The 22,258-nt window shown below is 45.6% G+C and overlaps 1 protein-coding gene across 4 annotated transcripts; it reads left to right on the top strand.

The window, feature by feature from the left end:
* Nucleotides 1-1,571: 1,571 nt before the first annotated feature.
* On the top strand, nucleotides 1,572-21,784 carry POU3F2 (POU class 3 homeobox 2). 4 transcript variants are annotated; one of them, XM_081904658.1, is made up of 2 exons: nucleotides 1,572-2,740; nucleotides 20,664-21,784. In XM_081904658.1, the coding sequence occupies exons 1-2, from the start codon at nucleotides 1,688-1,690 to the stop codon at nucleotides 20,736-20,738; spliced, it is 1,128 nt and encodes a 375-aa protein (XP_081760784.1). In that variant the 5' UTR covers nucleotides 1,572-1,687; the 3' UTR covers nucleotides 20,739-21,784. The 4 variants fall into 4 exon arrangements, with proteins under 4 accessions (XP_081760784.1, XP_081760783.1, XP_081760785.1 ...); XM_081904657.1 differs by having other exon boundaries at nucleotides 1,572-2,968; XM_081904659.1 differs by lacking the exon at nucleotides 20,664-21,784 and adding an exon at nucleotides 17,905-19,009.
* Nucleotides 21,785-22,258: the final 474 nt, after the last annotated feature.

The raw sequence follows: 22,258 nt of genomic DNA, 5'->3' as shown, positions 1-22,258 counted from the left end.
TTTTCGTAAGCTCCTGCCCGAACAACAGAAAGAAAGAAAGGAAAGAGAAAAGTTGCAGGTCTGTAAACATACTGGTGATCCCCAGGGGAGTGAGAGCCTCGGCGATTCTGCGAACAATAGCAGTTGGCTTTGCCTCCGCGATTTGCAAAGTGTTAAGCCTTGAAATTCTTAGCGAATCCTAGTTTTGTTCTCGGGCAGCACCTGCTTCTGGGACAGTTTGGGGACTTGACAGAGCCTCTCTCCCGAAGCAGCAGCAGCAGCAACATACAGCCCTCCCCTCCTCGCCCCTTTCTCCATGCAGTCATCTTTCTTTTCCAGCCATTGTGGAGAAGGGAGCAGCAGGTTTATCTCGGATTACTGGGTGCAAACACAAGGAGAAGCGCAAGCGGGGGGGGGGGGGGAGAGAGACACGTTTGGGAGAGAAGAGATATTGAAAGCTTGAAGCCCCTTCACTGGCTGCAATTCTAGAAATGCACTTCTTTAGGACCAGATCCCACTGACACCAGTGGGGCTTACTGTAAACATGTAAACATGCGCGCATGGAGGAAGCGAGGCCGCCCCTCTCCTTCTGATGATGTAGACTGAGTAACTGGAAAGCAAGAGTCCCTGCAAAGTTGGCAGGCTGATATTTACAAGAAGTACTTGTTTAATATATAAAGTTGCCCTTTCCTGATAAACAGTATCTGGGAAATGTTGGGAGTCGGTCTACGGACGTGACGAAGCGGTGCGTGCCTGTGTGTGTGTGGATGCACCCAGCCCGCCTGTCAGCCAAGCATTGGACGGGAGTTTACAGGGGAGGCTCCCGCAACGAAGCCTGTGATTCTGGCAGGGCGTGATTCGGCCGATCCCGTCCAGTCCGCTGCTTGCCGCTTCCTTCAAAGAATACCTTCCCCTGAAAGGACGAGTCCTCCTTTGTAGCCTGGCAGACGGGGGCGGAGTGAGGGGGAAGGGAGGGCGCGGGTTGGGATGCGGAACGAAAGAGCGAAGCCGTCCTGCGCCTGAAAAGAACCCAACTAAGTTTCGGAAACAATGCGAGCAACAGGAGAGCAGCCCCACCAGTAGCCTTAACCACGGCGCGCCTAGGGTCAGTTTGTGACCTACTTGCCTTTCCAGTAAACATAGACAAAGGTGGTTTTCCTATGTGTCTTCTTCTTGCTGTAATTGTTTTGGCTGTTTTACAGAGGAGGTGAGCATCCTCGAGTCTCACACACAGCCCCCGTTATCCGGACTCAGCCCATGTGGCTACAAGCAGAGGAGCTACACTTTTCATCATCATCATCATCATGATTATTCCCTTTCTTCCGTGTGTGTGTTTGTGTCTCTTCCCCGCCCCCGCCGCCACTTCTTTTCTGTTCCTTCCCCCTTCCTTCCTTCCCTCTCTCCCTGCTCCGAGTTTGATTACAAAGCGAGCGAGAGGGAGGCTGTGCGGGGGGCGTGGTGTCAGCGCCAGGGCCGGGGCCAATGGGAGGCTCCCCCTGCGCCGGTTGCTAGAGGTCTCCACGTAAATCAAAGCGCAGGGAGCCAATGGGGGCCGGAGGGAGGGAGGAGCGGGGACGCGTGCCTTTGCAGTGGGCTCTGCCAAGCGGACTTGCGGGGGAAGCGAGCGGCGAGAGGAGCCCGAGGCGAAAAAGTAGCTGTCAAATGCGCGGCTCCTTTAAGCGGAGCCCTCAGTCCGGCTCGGAGAGTCATGGCGACCACAGCGTCTAACCACTACAGCCTGCTCACCTCCAGCTCGCCCATGGTGCACGCCGAGCCGCCGGGGAGCATGCAGCCGGGCGCCGGCTACAGGGACGCCCAGGCGCTGGTGCAGGCGGACTACGCGCTGCAGAGCAACGGGCACCCGCTCAGCCACGCTCACCAGTGGATCACGGCGCTGTCCCACGGCGGCGGCGGAGGGGGAGGCGGCGGAGGCGGCGGAGGAGGCGGCGGCGGCGGAGGGGACTCGCCCTGGTCCACCAGCCCGCTGGGCCAGCAGGACATCAAGCCCTCGGTGGTGCAGGCCAGCGGCCGGGGGGACGAGCTGCAGCAGCAGCATCACCAGCAGCAGCAGCAGCAGCAGCAGCAGCAAGGCAGACCCCCGCACCTGGTGCACCACGCCGGGAGCCACCACGCCGCCGTGGCCGCGGCCGTGGCGTGGAGGACTGGCGGCGCGGCTCACCTGCCGCCCGGCATGGCCGCGTCCAACGGCGGCGGCCAGGGCGGGCTCCTGTACTCGCAGCCGCCGGGCTTCACGGTCAACGGCATGCTGGGCTCCGGGCAGCCGGGCATGCACCACCACGGCCTGCGGGACGCCCACGAGGAGCCGCAGCAGCAGCAGCAGCCCCCTCACCACCCCGACCACCTCCCCCAGCAGCAGCCCCCGCAGCAGCACCCGCACGGGCAGCAGCAGCAACAGCAGCACCACCACCCGCACCACCACCACGAGGCGCACTCGGACGAGGACACGCCGACCTCGGACGACCTGGAGCAGTTCGCCAAGCAGTTCAAGCAGCGGCGGATCAAACTGGGATTTACCCAAGCGGACGTGGGCTTGGCCTTGGGCACGCTCTACGGCAACGTCTTCTCGCAGACGACGATCTGCAGGTTCGAGGCCCTGCAGCTGAGCTTCAAGAACATGTGCAAGTTGAAGCCTTTGTTGAACAAGTGGCTGGAGGAGGCGGACTCGTCGTCGGGCAGCCCCACCAGCATAGACAAGATCGCGGCGCAGGGGCGCAAGCGGAAAAAGCGCACCTCCATCGAGGTGAGCGTCAAGGGCGCCCTCGAGAGCCATTTCCTCAAGTGCCCCAAGCCTTCCGCCCAGGAGATCACCTCGCTGGCGGACAGCCTCCAGCTCGAGAAAGAGGTGGTCCGCGTGTGGTTTTGTAACAGGAGACAGAAAGAGAAACGCATGACTCCCCCGGGAGGGACTCTGCCGGGAGCCGAGGACGTGTATGGGGCCAGCAGGGACACGCCGCCGCCACACCACGGGGTACAGACTCCTGTGCAGTGAACTCCGCCGTCGGCGGGGGAGGAGGAGCAGGGGGGAACTGGGGGGGCCGAGCCTGGCCCCTTCCCTCGAACCCCTTACTCCTCCAACTCTTTCGATTGTTTTCTCCCTATTCCCCTTTAAAAAAAAAGCAGACAAAACAAAAAAGGAAGGAAGGCGAATGCACTGAACTATCCTTGAAACGGTAGCAAAGTGTGTAATGAATGGTGTGTTTCTGATCTTTACAGGCGAGTAACCAGGCAATGAAGTGCAGTGAGTATATGGATGTGTGTGTCAGAGAAGCGAGTGCATGTTGGCCCCTTCCACCTCTCCCCCGCTCTCTCTCTCTCTCTTTCTCTCTCTCTCTCTTCCTTGCATCCAGGCGCAGACAGATAAGAGAGACGCCCGATAGCAAATGTCAAGGCGCTGCACAAAACCTTCCCCCCTCTGGGTATAGGCGAAAGCCGGCCTTTTGTGTAGCAGGGGGCCTTGCCCGTTAAATACTTCGTGGGGTCTTCGCCAAAGCAGGGAAGATGATGCTTCGATGGCTGGGGGTGGGCGGCGCGGATAGAAAGGCAAATGTGGTAGGCAGGTGTCATTAGAAGGGTTATGCCGTTCTTGTAAAGAGAGAGAGAGAGTGAGAGAGGGAGAGTAAACCGTCTGAATTTGCACTGCAAGGAAACAGAAGTTTACAGATCTCTCCCTTTCCTGCCTCTGTCTGGAGGCGACTTGCATTTTGCTCTCTGTGTGTATGTGTTTGCTGGCCAGCGGTGGGACAATGTACAGAAATCCGTGTAAGCCTTTGCCTTTCCTCTTTGTGTTGTTGGGCGCGAAGTTTTGGAGTCAGCCTTCGGCGGAGGTCATGTTTAATTTGCTTTTTCTGCCATCCTTAACCTCCGGAGTGGGGGAAGCTGGGCTCTCCTTAGGGTTAAGTAGATCTTGAGGGGAAGCGTTAAGAAAAGGACAGAGACAAGAAGGAGGTGGGGGAAGAAACAACTGCCACTTCCCACACAGAGAAATGTGGCTGTGGATATGTATTTTTTTCCCAGATGCAAGGCAAGGTAGGTGTTTGTGTGAATGAGTGAGTGAAACGGAGAAGGGGGCAGGATTGGGGGAAGGGACGTGAAGAATTAGAAACTCGCAGAAATAAGATTATAAGTGTGTGTGTGTGTGTGTGAGAGAGAGAGAGAGAGAGAGAGAGAGAGAGAGAGAGAGAGAGAGAGAGAGAGAGAGAGACCCATTCATGCTTTTCCAGCAGAAAGTGGCACTTTGAAGGAAACTAACAAGTTTTTTTTGGGGGGGGGGTGGAGTGTCAGATGGGAGAAAGAGAAAGAAAGAGAGACTAATGCTTAGCTTCACAGATCCTGTACAGAAAGTTCTCTGTATGACTTGTCCAGCGCTGCCCCTGCCCCATGCTGACATCTGCTTTTAAATTTGGAATGGGGTGGGGGTAGAAATTCAGCTCAAGAACATTCATTCTGATCCTTAAGATCGTCACTTGGAAGTAAGTTCCACTGATCTAAGCAAAGGTCTCAAGGTTGCAGCTCTGGGCTGTGATCTTGAGATGCATCATTTCCATTTGGGAGAAGATAACACTCAGTTCCAGAGTGACACCCACTTTAGGTGGGTTTTGCTTTCACATCAGGTGCTGAAAAAAAATCAGGATTTAATGTAAGCGGACTAAGAACTGCAGTCCCATTCATCTCAATGGGAAGTTTCCAACTTACTTCAGCAAAGATGTATGAAGTACGCTCTGGACAAGAGAGTGGAGGAATTTTAAGCAATGATTAAACCCATTGAAATCAGTGAGGTTAAGACTAAGAAGGTAGCCAGGATTTCCCCCATTGTAATCAATGGGACTTATTTCCAAGTAAATGTTTCTATGGGGATTGCTTTAAAAATCCAAGTACCGTACTTGGTTTTCAGTGGTCAGTATGTGGGAGTTGTGGCCACATGCAGCTGGGTGAATTTCTCTTTAAGGTTTATTCTCACATTTTAGATCCATCCCACGTCCTTTCTTGAGACTTCAGCATAACATGTGGCATGAAAAGGACCGGTTTAACTTTGTCGGCCTTTTCTCTTTTCTCCAAAGGGAGCCAAATGAAGGGAAAACAAAGCAACCAAAATGCCATTTTTCAATTTGTCTTTTTCCTGTCCCCTTTGTGTTAGTCATTTAATAGCTGCATTTTGCTTGGTAGAAAATGGTTAACTTTCCAAAAAGCAAAAGGCTCTAGAGAGGGAAGACAGGAAGGGGAAGTTGAAATTGTATATTATATTCTATATTGGGGCAAAGGGGGAGGGGGTAACCCATGAAACTGTGAGAGTGACATATTCATATTTTGAAACATCTACTCAGCACAAAAAGGGGGTGGTCTGTATAACTTTTTAAAAAATAATATTTACAAAGTTTGCCTAGTGGAGTGTTTGAGAATTCTGAGGCCAATGAAATATTCTCTCAGAGAAACTTGCAGATAAACATTGGAGGAAGTAGGTGGGATTTAATAATACTATATTCTTCAACTGTTTTTCTAAGCGCCAGTGTCTGGCATCAGATTTTTTTTTCCTCCCCACTTCCCCTTGAGAAGACAAATACAGCTTTCTGAGAAGCCTATTCATTGGGCCTTTATTCTATTTTTGCAACAGTGTTTTCCCCCTTTAAAAAACTATATGGACACTGGTTTCTCTTTAATGGTATTGAGCTGCTGTTGATTATTGTATGGGGACAAACTTCTTTAAAAATATTCAGGTTGGGGCAGTGGAAGTGGCAAAATGGGGGGGCAGTGACACTTATTAATATCTGGGTAAGGTCAAAAGAAGGAGTTTGGGGGAAGCAGATCCTCTAAACCTTAAAATTTTAAAACAAAGTTACCACACAAACCTTACCACTCTGTATATATGTTTAATATTTGTCCTTTGAAATGCAGAAATAGTTTAAATGTTTTCTTTGTCTATTTTTCTTTTTCTTTTTTTTTTAATGCTACCCAGGGAAATATTTTCATATCATTTTTAAGTGGGCTGCCTCAATGTATATTTATTTCTTTTAAAGCAAACAGGTTCTGGAAACTGTTTTTTCTGTAGCTTTAAATGAGTAGGTGAACAAACAAACAAAATCTATATGGGATGTAATATTTTTTTTTGGTTCAGTCTCTTTAAAGAAATACTTTGTTTTTTGGTACATTTGGATGTGCTTGTGGGGAAAAATAAAAGCGCAGAGATCCTTATATATTTATGTTAAAGTAATATTTTATTATCTACATAAAACAGAAATACACAAGACCTTTATAGTTTGTTCGAGTTATTGGCATAACTTTTATTTCCCTTTAAAAAAAAAAGAAATAGTACTGAGAGTGGCGACATAGTTCTTTGGAAATGGGAAATATGTGGGAAGAAATAGAATCTAGCCTTTCTATTGCCTTGCATTCTCTGTCCTTCCTTCTTACTCCATGACATTTTGGAATAAAATGTATGCCTAATCTATTGACAGATTTCGCTGGTATAATTCTGGCAGCTGGTAGAGTGCAGGAGGAATGTGGGCCGGGAAGGAACACTGTTAGGTAGGCACAATTGTCTTTCCAAGGTTCGGCCTTTAATGCTGGAAGCCACCGCAGTGTGTATATTTTGATGCTCTGGGAACCAGTTTCTCTTGGAACGCGTGTGCGAAGAAATATATAGCTGGTTAGAGGCTACAAAAAATCTAAGCATCTACATGTTCTCATTGTCAATCGCTGGGCTGGGGTTTTCGATGTAGCGTGTGCCGCTTTGGGCTGCGATCATAAGCTCTTACACTTACTTGGCAGTAAAAAGTTTCATTCAAACCACCAAGACTATATTAAGTTGAAGGGCAAATCACTTTCTCTAAAGTAAGCTCGTTGATTTCCCATTGCAGTCCATGGGATTCACTGCAGCACTATCGCCACGGTGGATGGATAACTGCAGCCCAACGCCTAAGTGTTTTGTTTTTAAAGGAACAGGGCATTGTTACTATTTTTAATCAAGCTCTTTTAACGCTAAACATGCGGTTGTTTATCTTGGACTTCCTTAGTCAGTCTTGCTTAGCCATGTGCATTTTGTCTCCTTCCAAATCAAAGTTTTGTCAGGTAGATTGCCAGTTCTTCTTTAGACATTTGAAAGGCTTCCGTGGGCTATGCGACGCTTTCGTTCTTTCAAGTAACAAATAAATTATTCTTTGGAGTAATTTCTACGCTGCAGTGTAGATTCTACAATAGAGATGCAGCCAGATCCCCAACTGAGGAACAGCTCAGCTGAAGTGCTATAATCTAACTGGACCCGCGGCCCTAAAGGTTGTCTCTTGGAGGTGAGTTCCTTTGAAATCAATGGAACTTTACCCTCAGGAAAGTGAATACAGGAACTGGAAGTTTAGTTCCAATGGAACCTGGACTTTCCAACTAAGCAATGCATAGACTGGATAGATTGCACGCCAGCTCAAATCAAATTGCTTTCGCCCAAGCTGGGTGTGGTTCAGATTGCTAAAGTGTGTGCACACGAACAACAGGGGGCGGCTATAATCCCGCTATACATTTCTGTGGAGCTTCGGTTTAGGTCCTTGTGGACATGACTAGGTTACTGGGTGCTATCCCCGTCAAGAGCCCATTTCCTGGGAATGGCATCTTCAGCGTTAGCATGTTTTGGATACTAACACCTTCTTGCCTAGTTTCTTGCGTTTTTAGACGAAAACTCCACCAACGCCACAGCCACTCCGCCCTAAATCTTCCCACCACCGCCTTTCCCCTTTTAACGATAGTTTCCAGGCTTATTAGATTTAATCATCTTTTCTAACTCCTAGTCAATATTACACGCGTCCCAAACAGATTCAGCTAAATGATCTTATCAATAGTCTGGAAACGAAGTGACAGAAAGAAGGAGTGTTCTGTGACCGCAGATATGCTGATGGGTAAAATGTTTAAGCTGGGTATAGATTGAATGTCCCTTGGTCAATAGCTCGCTGAATTGTCTGTATTTTTTTTTTAATAGTGGAGGGGGGGTTGTTTGAGGAGTGGAAAGCTGGGCAGCATCTGCCCTCTGCAGGACATTTCAATGGTCTTGGAAATGGAATCTTTTGCTTCTTCCCCCTGCGCGCGCGCGCGCCACCCGAGTTTGTGTTGCGTTTGGAGTGGTGGTGGGATCACGTGCGCGGCGCTTGGTTGGGCCAGGTGTGATTTTTAGTTGAGCGCCTGGCTTTCATATCGGAAAGGATTAGTTTGGAAAGAAGGCTTTCCCTTCCTCCCCCGCTAAAGAATCTGAGCCTCCTGCCTATATTGATAGAACTGCTGGGTGATGGTTACAGCGTTGGGACAGAGAGAAACTACTTTGGGAGAGGAGCTCACCCTGGGCGCTTCAACCAAGGATTTAGCATTAGGGATATTGAGGGGCATATCTTTAATCGAGGAGGAGGAAACTGGTCAGGTACCGTCGAGGTTCCCTTTCACCGTCACCTTGTATTAACTGTCAACAAGGGAAGTCCTGTTGTTACTTTCTGCTTTTGTGCTCCCCCCTCCCCTCTTCAAAGACTGTCACCAAGGTTTTGTGGAAAGAGGAGCTGGTGTCCCAATAATAGCAATAAATACCAGGAGAGCGATGGGAAGTATTGGGTGCTAGTCAAGGTGTGAGCGACGCTTCTGAACAGCTTCTGAGCGTCTCTAGACAATAGCAAAATCAGGGCATGCCCTCATCTCTTGCAGGAATTGACAGAGATGCGAGGATGTTAGATCTGGTATCAAACTGTGGAGGAGAAGGCCCAGTGCTTGGGATTGAAATCCTAATTTCAAAAGTGGCTTGAGAGAGAGGAAGAGAGTTTATCTGAATGAAGAGAGAGGCATGGGGAAGTTGCAGTGATAACAATCTTTTCTACAAACAATAATAGTTGGAAATCGATTCATTCTTCGACGGAGCTTCAGTTTGGCTTCAATGCCTTGCCTAATAAGGAGGTACTAGGAGTAGAGGCGAACTGGAGATGTATTTCTATTTTGCTTTCTTTTCTTTTGGATAGCAGAAAAGAGGGGATGTTTTCCCAATGTTTCTTTTATTCTAGTGTTTTTAGTTGTTCAAATGAGAAACTTTTCCGTCGGGATGGTCCTTCTTTCTTTTCTTTCCTTCTTTCCTTCCTTCTTTCCTTCTTTCTTTCTCTAAGTTCCACGGTTGATGTTTACATTTTCTGGGCCATGTGATAAATGCATATGTAAACGTTGCTGATTTTATTTTATTTTTTAAGAAAGAGGTTTTTTCCCACGAGGCCTTTCTATGGAGGCAGCCTGTTTCTGACTACTGACCACCTCGATCCACAAACTAATTAAGCCAATTTGCTTGCTTGTCATTCCATGCGGATTTCAGCTTCCTTGCCGTCAAAAATACTCCCACTTCATTTGCTTGCGATCCGGAGTCGAAAGCAACGCGGGGCTTACTGCTGCCTGCCTCCTGCCCCCTCTCCCATTTGCTGGTTCTGACTTACCTATAAATCGTGGAAGGCAAGAAAATTGGCAATAATTTGGCACAACTTGAGAATAATAATAATAATACCAACAAAAAAGGCTCACCGTTTCTAAACCTCCTAGCCTGACTTGAATTTTTCAGCTAAATCCTATTGGATTTGCTCTGACCTTTCTGAATACAAGAGAACAGAAAGGCCGTCTCACAGACAAATAGAAACCCGCCTCTTTTCTTAAACTTCATTCAGTGTCTTTCAATACAATTCCCCACCCCGCTCGGATCTTAGACTTGCTTCTTTGGAAGTACGACCCACAGAGCTCCAGGGTTTTACTTCCTGGTAGGTATGCAGCCTTTTACCCACCTGGTAAAAGTAGAAAGGTTATGCGGTATAGATACGGATCTTGAAACTGGGGAAGATTGCAGGAAGTGAACGAGGGGATTTTGGAGCGAGGGTGTAACTTTCACTTGTCAAATGTGGCAGACACCAAAGCGTTAACGAAAGTGATAACTGAGAGTTAGCAGGTGTGTATGCTACATTATGTGTACCATACAACAGTAAGTTAACTGCATATTACTGGAGAAAACAACTTCCTTGTAAAATATCCTTTATGAATGCAGAATTTTATATTTTTATTTTAAAGTTTTAAACAGGATATTGTAATTATGTCTCAAGCGATGACAAATCACCCAGGCAAGGAGAATGCCATGGCATTTCAGTATAAAGGCTGCAGTCAAATCCATATTTTTCTGGATATAAGCCCCATTGATTTCAATAGGTCCTACTTCGTGTGAAGCGCCCTGAGATCTTGGATGAAGGGCGGTATATAAATCTAATAATTAAATAAAAAATAAAACCCTTAGGATTGCACTGAAATGAACACAATTTGCAATTAAATGCAGGCTTGAGGAAGATAGAGGCTTCTCATTCCTGCGCAGGTAACAATGGCCGCATTTTAGTTTGTTTCTCAATCCCTAGATTGTGTTCGAATTTTTAAGACTACACTCCTTACTTGAGTGTAAGCCCCATTGAACGCAGTAGGGCTTTACTTCTAGGGAAAATGCATAGTATCGGGCAGAAATACTACAATCACATGCAAATTCTATGAAATTCAGGTTTAAGATGCAGGATTTAAAATCCCATGAATGAAATAAATCTCACTGAACTCAGTAGGAGTCATTTACAAATAAACATGCGTAGGATCGTTCTGCAAAGCACATTTTTATTGGAAACAAAGTTCTGTGGTGAGAGTTGATACAGTTGAGAGAATAATATGCTTCAGACAGAATTAAGCAGCTGGATCAAACGCCAGCAGAATAGCACTCGGCTGCTTGTGAACCAGCTTGAAGGTCGAATACAAACACACACACACACACGCGCGCGCGCGCGCGTGTGCAGATGTTTATGTTTAAAAACCCACAATCACCCTGTCTGTAGCACACTTTTAAAAAAAATACTTTAGCTTGACAGCTTATTCTTTATATGATTTTTAAAAATATGCCTGATACTTAAGTATCAAGGGAACCGTTAAAAAATTAAATTCCTATTAATGTAACTGGCGATTCAACCCACTTTTTCAGGGAAAGTCCCATTACAGTAAACAGGGCTTGGATCGAAGCCACAGCTGGAAAAGAAAGGGTTTTTTAAATCAATGGAATTTCTGCCTAATTTAGAACTGGAATATTAGTGTAAATAACATTAAAGTCTATTGGCCGTTTATTTGTTATGTTACATTCCAGCTCAGTGCTGGCTCGGCCACAAATCAGCAAACCATGGTGTTTTCCATACACTCTGGGTATCTTAGAACGATAAAGGTCGATTTGCAACAGCTTCTTTTGCTTATATTGGCATCCTTGCAGGATTCACCTATCCTTACGGAGCTCCTAGGTCTTTCAGAATGGTTATATTTTATCATCTGACACCCTGTTCTCCACTTGCAACGGGGGGAGGGGGAGCAACAACAAACCATTGAATTGCAAAGGGAATTTCTTTCCGCAAATGCGTGTCTAATATCTGGAGTTTTAGCTAGCTTCATATGGTGCCACATTTGAGTAATGTGTTTTGCCAAAGCCAAAAGCTGAAACATAAAACCATAGGGAGAAATAAGTGAGCAAAGAAATTATGCTTTAAAAAAAGAAAAGAAAAGCGTAATAGCTGAAAGGATCGTGAAGGAGATCTCTAAAGGGGACCTCTTAAAATGTCATGGCCTCCTTTCTTTCTCCCGCATGTGAATAGTTTTTGAACACTGTCTCTAAACTAGTTCCTCATCGTAGGCTAACTAGCAGTTCTGAACAGGGAAGACGTTGCTGAGCTCCCAACGAGTTTATTAATGGCATCGCCAATAAACAGAACACCTCTGCTCTTGTGTATGAGACCACCATAGGCACCTTAATGTCTCTAGTTAGTAATACCAAGCAAATATCTTTCGAATTTTACTTGAATGTCAGTCAATGAAGACTAGACGAGTGGAAATGGGTCTTTCAAAAATACTTTCAGAACACTTTTCTGCAAAGCTGTTAAAACTGACGCCTGGACCCATAAACTTATTGGGAAGTAAAATTATTAACGTAATAAATGTGGGATTTGGAATTCTAATATGGGATTTGGAATTCTACTAGAAAGCGACTTTCGTGGATTCTTACGGACATGACTGCTAAGTAAAAACTCTTTGAATTGCTACTCCTCTGAATCCATTTTTGGGTGGTAGACATCCAAATACTTTGCCTTGACTGCTGGATTTAGCAGGATACCAGCAAAAGGGGTGGGAGTTATAGGTCGTCCCACAGATCTCGCTGGGTGAATACAGAGGACCAACTTAAAAATCACGCCGTGTTTTAATTAATGCGTTTTGGGCCACTGGTCCTCACTGTCGAGTAGGTATGCTTAGGATTTCAGTCTTGAGCGCCAAGAATGTGCACGATAACCGTGTTGTCGTCCTTATCACTGCTTTTGCGCCAACCCCGAGGAACTGGCTAGATCTAAAACTGCACTGAATCATGCGAAGGAGAGTGGGGGGCGCCCACTGGCTGCCAGGATCTAGGACCAAGGGAGAAACAAGTGTAGGCATCGCTGGGCTTTTGTGGCCGGAAAGAAATTGTCTCCTAAATTCCTAATGCAACGTCCGCCTGCCAGTGACTCGACGGTCGAGTCTGGTCTTGTTGCCAGTTTACTGCGAAGCCAGTCCCATGTTATTCAGTGGCACTTACTCCCCAGAAAGTGTGCACCCGATTGCAGATCTTTCTTTTATCCCCCTCGCGCCCCTGCCAAGAGAACAGACCCATTCTGGCTCAGCCTCTCCCCACCCTCCAGGCTTGGTTTCCAAGTCTAGCCGGCCCAAGGAACTTCTAAGCGAAAGTTTTCGGCAGCCCGTCTCATTCATTAATTGCCCGTCCCTGCTCGCTTCATTCATGGCTCCTCCAGTCATTCATTGCCAAGTCCACGGAGGCACCAGCTCCTTGGTCAGTAGGGGAGACGCACAAACAAGGATGGTGCTATTTATTTCCCTCCGCCTGTGGATTTCGAAGACATTCAAGCAGGCACAATCATTAAACTAATTTGTATTTGATTGTTTGGGCGGACGAGGGTGAGTTTTATTACACTAAAGCATTCAAGCACGCACGCACCGCTGATTAGCAGTATACATTAAATAAAGTTGTTTGTACACATTGTCTTACCACATATAGGCAGCCTTATTATTCTAATTACTCTAATTAGGGCATTGCAATGGTTTCGATTTGATTTGAGGAGGCATGGATTCGTGCTAGTCCTTTTGGAAAAAAGGAAACCGCTCTCTGTGAGCAGGTTCTCTCTCACTGCTTCCATTTACGCCTTCAAAATGCATCACATTATGGGCCAAATTCATAAAGAACCTTAGGAGACATCAGAATACAGTAGCATGTTTAAGGATACGGAGTCTAGTCTCAAGAGAGATAGTATGTGCGTGTCCCATCCCTCTTCAGCATTATTATTATTATTATATTATTATTATTATTATTATTATTATTATTATTATTATTATTATTATAATATTTCAACCAACCTCCAGACCAACAATCTGCAGCTTCTCCTACCTGCTCCCCTCCCCAAGGTCTCTCCTCTCTCTCAGCTATTGTAACGCTCACTTTAGAAATGAGTATATATATTTCTGGAAATCTGTTTCATAAGCTTGAAATGAATGTGATTATTATCTGATATCAGTTCATCAAACGTGTTACATCTATAGGGGACTTATAATTAAATTCTTAATCCTGTTTGAGACTTCTCCCTGCCCATGCTTCTCCCCCCCCCCCCAAAAAAAGAGCCAACAGCCGAGTCTGGGAAAGAGATTTTACATTATTTAAAATATTCCTTCTTTCCCTGTTTTTCTTTTTTAAATGAGCAGCGTTGAAAAATGTCTTTGCGGAAGAGGCATGAATTTGTTGTCTAACTAACCAGCCGAATACAGGGTTCTCTTAAAACAGGACTGTTGCGAAGCTTATACTTCTCATTCAGCAGAAACATTCTTTCCTTCTGTGTTTGTCTTTTTCCTGGGAAATCCGGCTGATTCTTACATCCGCCTCCACCTTGGGGGAACTTGCCTGAAAGAAGCGCTTGCGGTTAGGCGAGTACAAATGTTCTCCGCGGCCCGCTTGGGCTTCCAACAGTTCTTAAAACTGTGGATTTGCAACGATCTTGTAGATGTGTTTCTCATACCCAAACTTTAGCTAACTCTCTGTCTCTTAATACATCGCTTCTCTACAGTGGAGCAAAGGGAGAGAGTTCCTGATTGACTTTTGCAGATCACCCAAGCGCGCCCACCCCCCTCACCATCCCTTCTTCCATCAGCTGGGAAGCCTAATGAAAAACGGACACCCCCCACTTTCGCTGATTGTACCTAAAGGTGAGGGATAAACGGCCGTGAGTGTGAGTGTGTGCGTGCCTGCGTGTGTTTAATGCACACCAGGAAAAACCACCCGCCTAAGCTCCTTTGTGAGGCTTTGGCTGAGGAGGAGAAGGCGTGTGGAGGCGGCTGGAGCCTTGAGTTCTCTGAGATCCCTTTCAAGCTTGCTCGGGCCTGCTTTGGGTTTATTCTGCAGCTCTTGGTTGCTTTGAAAACCAGGTGGACCCTCCACGGTTTGAGAAGCTCAAGCCACATGCTCTCAGCTTCTGGTCCACCCCCCACCCTCCCCATTCATCCCACCGGGCCCACAAAGAGAGGGAGCGGAGGGAGACGGAGGGGAGGGTTTGCTCTGAAAGGGATCCAGAGGTTTCCAGCGCCAGGAAAAAAGGAGTGGGGGGCGGGATGGCCTTGTAGAAGTCGCTGCAGCCCAGCCGAGGGGAAGAGGACGGCCAAGGCGAGGCCCCGGGTTGCAGGGAAGGGAGAATTCGGCTGGGGTGCCTTGCCCGTCTGGCGGCTACTTTCCAGAGGAGATCAAATATTCCTCCAGCAGCATCGCGAGCGGGAGAGCGCCTGGAAAGGACGAGGGCGGGAGGAAGGGGCGGGTGGGAGGCTTTGAGCCAGCCAAATGCCCCTCTCTGCCATAACCATTCTCTGCGTCCCTGGATTTATCCTTCCCTGGGGAGTTCATTGTACAACACAGCCCGCCTGCCCTTCTCGCATGAATCTGTTTTGTAACAAAGTCTCCCCAGCGAGTGTATTAGAGAATAAAGCCTCTCTTCCCTCCCCCCCACCACCCCGTCCCTGCCCTCTTTCTCCCCACCCCCCTCCCCATCCTTTTGATTCACGCCCCCCTCCCCTCTTTCCCTTCACTACAGCATCTGTTCTGGGAGCGCTCTTCTAGTCCTTAACTGCAGGGAAATAAAAGAGTGGAACTCGGGCGCCCCACAGCGGACACGAGCGTAACTTGCTGTAACAAACAGAGGCAGCGGCCGAGAGGGCGGGAGGGGGGGGGGAGAATATATATATGTATAAATCCAGGCGTCTAATCTCCCGCGCCTTGTCCAGTTCGGAAATAAACTTGCCGATTAGGATATGTCGGTTTGAATAATCGCTTTTCAAGACAAACCCGCTCATGTCTGAAGCCAGCCTGTAGCAGAAAGGTTAAAAGGAGAAGAAACATGAGGTGGTTTTAAAAAGGGGGGAGGGGGAGAGCGTCTCCCTCCCGTCATCACCTCCTCTTGTTTATTTCTTGCTTCTCTCCACAGATCTGGAACAGATCAGGGATTTCTGTTGTTGTTTTAAGGCCATATGCATCCTCCATAGTTCACATTGCAGCGGGGCAGGATATTGGTTCAGTCCTTTGGTTTCATTTGAATTGCCTATAAATCTGGTATAATTTTAAAATACAGCCAGCAAGGTCAAAGGTTGCTTTTGTTTCGTTTTTAAGTCCAAATTCAAAATGCTTTCAGAGATGTAGTAGTTCTTAGCTTCTTTTTGTTTTCGACTTTGCATTCCCACACATTTGTAATTCAAAATCGTGACATTGGCTGGAAGGTATATTCGTTTTCAAAACAGAGCTCTTCTGATTTTCATCCCTATAGCTTTCTGCAGTGGGTGTTAGAATCTGGGCCAAAGTCTTCCAGTGGAAGCCTTCGCAATGCAGTGCATTTTCCTTCTTCTTCCTTTCAAACTGGGTCTCATTTATATCTAGAAATACTCTCAAATCTGAAAGCTCCCCACCCCCTTAACAACAAGAGAAAAACCTGTGCTGGATTGGACCAAGGGGTCAGCAAGGCAAGCATCCTCTTTGCAGCATGGACCAGACAGATACTTCCAGAATTGCCATCCCCCCCACCACCCCAAAACCTAAACTATTACTGTTGCTGGGTGCCTGCAAATGGTATTACTCAGAAGTATACTGGCTCTAAACAGGAATGCTCCCTTTAGTTATCCTAACTAATAGCTGTTGAAACTGTCGACAGTCTTATCCTGGATAGGTCATCACTACATATTGTGGCAGCAGATTCCATAAGTTAATTATGCATTTGTTCAAGGTAGATATAGAAACTGTCTGCAGTTATTCAGTGGTGTGGGCGATGTTCCTCAACTCATATTCTGGATCACTTTTATACCCTTTTTTTTTTTACTTACCATATTTTTTGCTCTATAAGACTCACTTTTTCCCTCCTAAAAAGTAAGGGGAAATGTGTGTGTGTCTTATGGAGCGAATGCAGGCTGCGCAGCTATCCCAGAAGCCAGAACAGCAAGAGGGATTGCTGCTTTCGCTGCGCAGTGATCCCTCTTGTTGTTCTGGCTTCTGAGATTCAGAATATTTTTTTTCTTGTTTTCCTCCTCCAAAAACTAGGTGCGTCTTATGGTCTGGTGCATCTTATAGAGCGAAAAATACGGTAATATGTCCCAACATCGAGCCCTGCCACACATTGGTGGGCCGTGCAATGTATTTGTGCCTGCAACAGAAAACAATAATTTCCCCAACAGCTGTTAAGGTTCCAATCCTACATGTGCTGACCATTTAATACAACAGGACTTCTTTTGAAATAATTTATTATAGACCGCTTAGAGTTTTCACCTACAATCAAGCAGCATATCGATTTTGTTAAATACAAAAAATAAAATAAAAATATCAGAGTAAGGATAGATAAGATTGCACAGCACAGCTCTTTGTTTTCTTCCTGCATGTGTTAATGACTCAAGAAAGCCTTCGTCAGCTGGGTTCTTTCCAGATGTTTTGGACCACAACCCCAATCAGCCCCTGCCAGCACGACTATGGTGGAAGTTGTAGTCTAAAACATTTGGAGGGAACCAGACTAGCTACTTTAAGAGGCAATATAGGAAAATGTGCAAAAGCCTTTATCAGTAATGTTCAGGCTTTCATGGGACCATTTTACACATCACCAAATGCCCACAGAGAAGTGTAATTCAGATCCTATTTCTGAAGTATGATGCATGATCCTAGGTGCCCGAAGAAGCCACTGCTGGCAGTCAGTTGTGCTTCAGCTTGTACACACAATGCCTGCATGCAGTCATTTCTACATGTGCTATGATTCACCTATCAGGGTTGTACAATTTCCTGTATGGATCCTGATTCCATGTAGGGATTTTGTAGTTTACTTAAATAATTTATATCCCATTTTTTAATGCTGAAGTTTATCCAAGGCAGCTTTTTCTGAACCTGACAGCAGATATGCCCTACGAAAGCACAATGTACTCACAATGTAAGGCAGAAACATACACGGCAGATGTGTGTCCATTTCTAAAGAGAGCACACTTGCAGATAGCTTTTTTACAGGTAGTCAGACAGACCAACCCTTGAAATCATACATACATTAAGCACAGAAAGCTGTGCGGTGCAGGCAGGTGTGGGAATTCTCCTATGCCTTGTGTTACCTATTAGGCAGTTTGCCAGCAGTGGGAGAAGTTACTATTCATCCAAGTTTGCATATCACATAATGTGCATAGTAGATAGGTGAGTTTGCTGTTCCGCTGTCTGCAGCGGGGTCAGGAAGAGTATTGGTGTTGGGTCATTCCGCAATCAGTGTTCCTGATGCATGAATCGGAGCTCAAGCCAGTTTCCCAGCATGTGTTTCCCTTTCTCAGCCTCTGCATACCTCCACAAAGCAGCTTCTGGTATTCTAGCCACCACAACCTCACTCACCTGCTCTGCAATGATAAAAAAGGTAAAGGGACCCCCAACCATTAAGTCCAGTCACCGATGACTGGGGTTGCGGCGCTCATCTCGCTTTACAGGCCAAGGGAGCCAGCGTTTGTCCGCTTCCACAAACAGTTTTTCCAGGTCATGTGGCCAGCATGACTAAGCCGCTTCTGGCGCAACGGAACTCTGACACCAGAGCAGTGCACAGAAACACTGTTCACCTTCCCGCCAGAGTGGTACCTATTAATCTACTTGCACTTTTGGCATGCTTTCAAACTGCTAGGCTGGCAGGAGCTGGGACCAAGCAACGGGAGCTCACCATGTCGCGGGGATTTGAACCGCTGACGTTTGATCTGCAAGCCCAAGGCTCAGTGGTTTAGACCACAGCGCTACCGGCATTTCTGCAATGATACCTGTCCACAAAGTAGATACCTGGGGATCAGCAGAAGCTGAAGTACTGCCTTGAAACAACCAAGTCCCCAAAATAGGAGCTGTGTGTGCCTGTCCCACAGCAGCTATTTCTATCATTTTACAGCTCCCAAAAATCCTGCCCTGATCCTCATCCAGCAAAAGAACTCTTGTAGTGACTTTCCAGTTGGTGTAGCTTAAAAAGAATATTGTAGCCTTTGAGATGTGTTGATGCTCCTTTGGCATGAGAGACTGAGTTGTCGCCTTAGGGAGGTTGATGTAGTATATGAACAGCAGCTGTCTAGGTTTCAACTTAAATAAGAATTTTCAAGTGGCATGTCCCTATGTTGATATTTATAGTCTAATCTATTTTTTAAATCCAAGTTTGCTCTCATTTCCATGATGAGGCATTTGCTGTACTGATATTCACTTATCTCGGATCGTGCATGCTTTGTTCCACTACTTCTTTTTCAAGGGATATTCTAATTCCACCATCCTTGAAAATTGCTACAATCTCTATCAAGATTCAGTACAGTTCAAATGAGAGCTGTAGTAATCAGAATCTAAGGCTGCAATCCTGCGCACACTTACTTTAAAGAAAACCCCACTAGACATACTGGAACTTTCTTCAGAGTAAATATGCCTAGGATTCAGTTACAGATAGGTAGCCGTGTTGGTCTGCCATAGTCAAAACAAAAAAAATTCCTTCCAGTAGCACCTTAAAGACCAACTGAAGAAGTGTGCATGCACACGAAAGCTCATACCAAGAACTAACTTAGTTGGTCTTTAAGGTGCTACTGGAAGGAATTTTTTTTGTTTTGACTATGCCTAGGATTGCACAGCAAGCCTCCCAGATTCAACAAAGATCACAAATGGTTGCATCAGAAACAGCTCCAGGTTCTTGAAAAAGACTTCACACATAAATTGTGTGTGTGTCCTCCTATTTGCCTGTTCTCCATATCACTGATGATGACTTCACTGTGTTATGCAATCTGTGTTTGGAAATACATTAAGAATGGAAGAGTTCACAGGATGAAAAGGTGGGGATATTACCCAGATAATTTAGGATTCAGAATTGGCGTGAAACAGATTTTCTAAGCACAGAAACGGCCGTTTCAATTTGTGATGCTTATCCTTCTTGTCTTGATAATCAGGAAGGAGCCCAGAAATGTTGACTTTGTTTTCAGGACTGGCGAAATGTAGCTCTCTTATCACCTGTGCTGTCTTCTTCATATGCGTATGAACACACTCAGACACAAACTCGGGGCCAGGAGAAATCATTAAAAAAAAAAAAACCAGTGTTTAAGTCCGCCCTCTTGAAAAAAATGTTTTTTTAAAAAAAATGTCTGTTATATCTGAGATACAGTACGACAGCAGTAGATTGGAACCCTACCCAGTTCACCAAATAGCGCACACTATGTGTATGTCTGTCTGCACCCTTCAAAGTAATGGGCACGTTCTTCACCTGTACCATTTTTTTCTTTAGAGAATCTTTACGTAAACCATATATGGTCTAAGGAGAAGCAAGCCTTTTCTGACTTTAGCCATTTTCTCTGGGAAGTTCCCATTTTATCCCAGTAATGCACACATTATGCACATATTGGATGTTACTTATTCACATTCATCTAGCAGCTGCAGCATGATGGATAAGAGCATAAACTATAAGCAAAGATGCCTTCTGTTCAAGACACAGCTTCAGAGTTGTCTTAGGCGAATTGCTGTGACTCAGACTCAGCTCGCCATCAGTAAAACAGAGATGAAAATACTGTCCCGAGTATTTTCATCTTGTGGTGGCGATTATTTAAATAATCTATTTTTATTATTTTTATTTTTATTAATAAATTATATCCCGCTCTACATTTTTTTCAACACGGCTTACACACCACAATATGTGTGTGAAGTACATTCAGCATTTTGGGTATAAGCATAGAAGTATAACACATGTGTGTATCAGTGTGCACAGAATTACACACACACACACACACACACACACAAGTGTTTCCAATACAGACACATGCTCAAATCTACATGACTAAACATGCACCTAATTGCTGCTGTTCTTATACCATTCGTCCTAGGAATGGGCTCACGGATTTCAGAGGGATACTTGGGTGTAAGTGGTTTGATGATTGCTTACCTAGCCAGCCAGTATGTCTGTCTTTCTCTTGATGGGGTACACTGTTTTTGTTTTCTTTTTTTTAAAAAAAAACCCTCTCACAAACATGCTCTTTGTTGGAAATCTTTGGCAGCATATGAAGGTTCAGAGGCAGCCTGTGTTTCTTCCTTCTTGTTACAGGAAGAAGACTGGGGAGATGCTCTCCCCCTCCCTTCAAACCACCCCCTGACAACGTTGCTTCAAAGCTGCCTTTAATTACGGAACAACTTGCTTGATAGTCGGATAGAAGAATGCGGCCTTCCCTTCACAAGGCATCCAAATTCCACATGCTCCCCTATCTATTCAACTAGCCCTAATGGGCTTTAGCTTTCTCATAATATTATTATTATTATTATCTCTGGGGTGGTTCTGGATTATGTGGGGTTTTTGCTCACCACATCATGTCTTTATCTCTCTCTCTCTTTCTCTTTCATTGTTGTTGCTGCTGGTAGTGGTGGTGTACAGTTTTCTCCATGGAGTGAATCATTCCTGTTTAAGACACAGTAGGGGGAAATGCTGCTAATAAGCAGGATCGCTATCATTTCTGGCTCCTCTTTCCTAAAGCTCTTATAACAAGAACTTGGCAGGAATGCACTTTCAGCTAAGAACTATTAAACAGTTAAGCAGCCAACACCTAACGAAATCTTCCACAAAGAAGACAAACTACCAGCAGACATCTAAACAATTTTTAATACTTTAAATTAAAATACATTTCCTTGAACAATCACAAGTTGGTGACACCTAGAAAACACACGGGCTCCTCCAAATACCTCCCCCCACCCCAAAGAATCCAATTGAATTATGTGGAGCCACCCTAAAGTAATTGCTCAAAGGGCTATGACCCATTCAGTTCTCGAAGTGTTTCCTATGTTCACTGAGCTTATGTGTACAAATCACCTTTTTTTTCCTCGCCTGGTTGCTGCAGAAAGAGGCAAGGGCACATCTGCCACCATGTAGCTGCAAGCCTATTTCTAAAGCAATGTCAGTAGGCAAAGGTGATTCGCTAGAGGCTAACTGTGGCCGGCCTCTGAAGTTGGGGACAACTTTTTCGAGATAATAAATTTCCATGGAAATGTATGGTGTGCTCTGAAACTGCTCTGGATTAACCAGTATAAGTGTTCGAGGTGATGCCATCTGTCCTGAAGGAGGCATCGGAAAATGTGAAATGTATAATGGCCAAAAAGATGCTGACTCTTCTTCTTCTTTTTAATGGGACCCTCTTGAACTTCAGAAATTTGTCCAATAAAAAGATATCACCTTTCTTTATGGTATCACTTATTCTTGATATGGATCAACATGCTATCTTACACACATGTGAAAGAGACATTCCAAACCTTTCTAGAATCCATATAAGCCTTGGGTGGAAAAGAAATCTTACAGGTGGGCCTAATCATGTGCTAAGTCCAGCGCAAATATTAGCATCGACTGCGCCATATGGAAGAGTTTGATGATTGCTTCACCGTAAGGTAAGTAGAGTCCTTAGGTTTGCACTACACAGCAATTTACATCTCAGTTTAGCTGTGCCAAATGTTTCTATAACATATTTAGCCTGATAATGTTCCCACAAAGGGGAGAACATGCAAACTAGGTAGATGAAGCAACCGCCTTTCAGTTCGCGAACATTGTCCCTCGACCTGTTAGAAATGTTCCTCCTGAAATGTAGGTCTTCTATCCATTGTCAACAGCAGATATATTCAACCTTTTCAGACCTCAAACCCACTTTCAACCAGGACATG

Source organism: Podarcis melisellensis (assembly GCF_964234715.1).
Source record: "Podarcis melisellensis genome assembly, chromosome: 3".
NCBI classification, from domain to species: Eukaryota; Metazoa; Chordata; class Lepidosauria; order Squamata; family Lacertidae; genus Podarcis; species Podarcis melisellensis.
This window is presented reverse-complemented; position numbering and strand designations above follow the sequence as displayed.

What these genes read in the sequence shown, in the direction of transcription:
- POU3F2 (XM_081904657.1), top strand. Translation starts at nt 1,688, where the DNA reads ATGGCGACCACAGCGTCTAACCACTACAGCCTGCTCACCTCCAGCTCG. An exon ending in CGCCGCCGCCACACCACGGG is followed by an intron (nt 2,969 to 20,663) that starts GTACAGACTCCT and finishes TTCTTGTTACAG; the next exon opens with GAAGAAGACTGGGGAGATGC.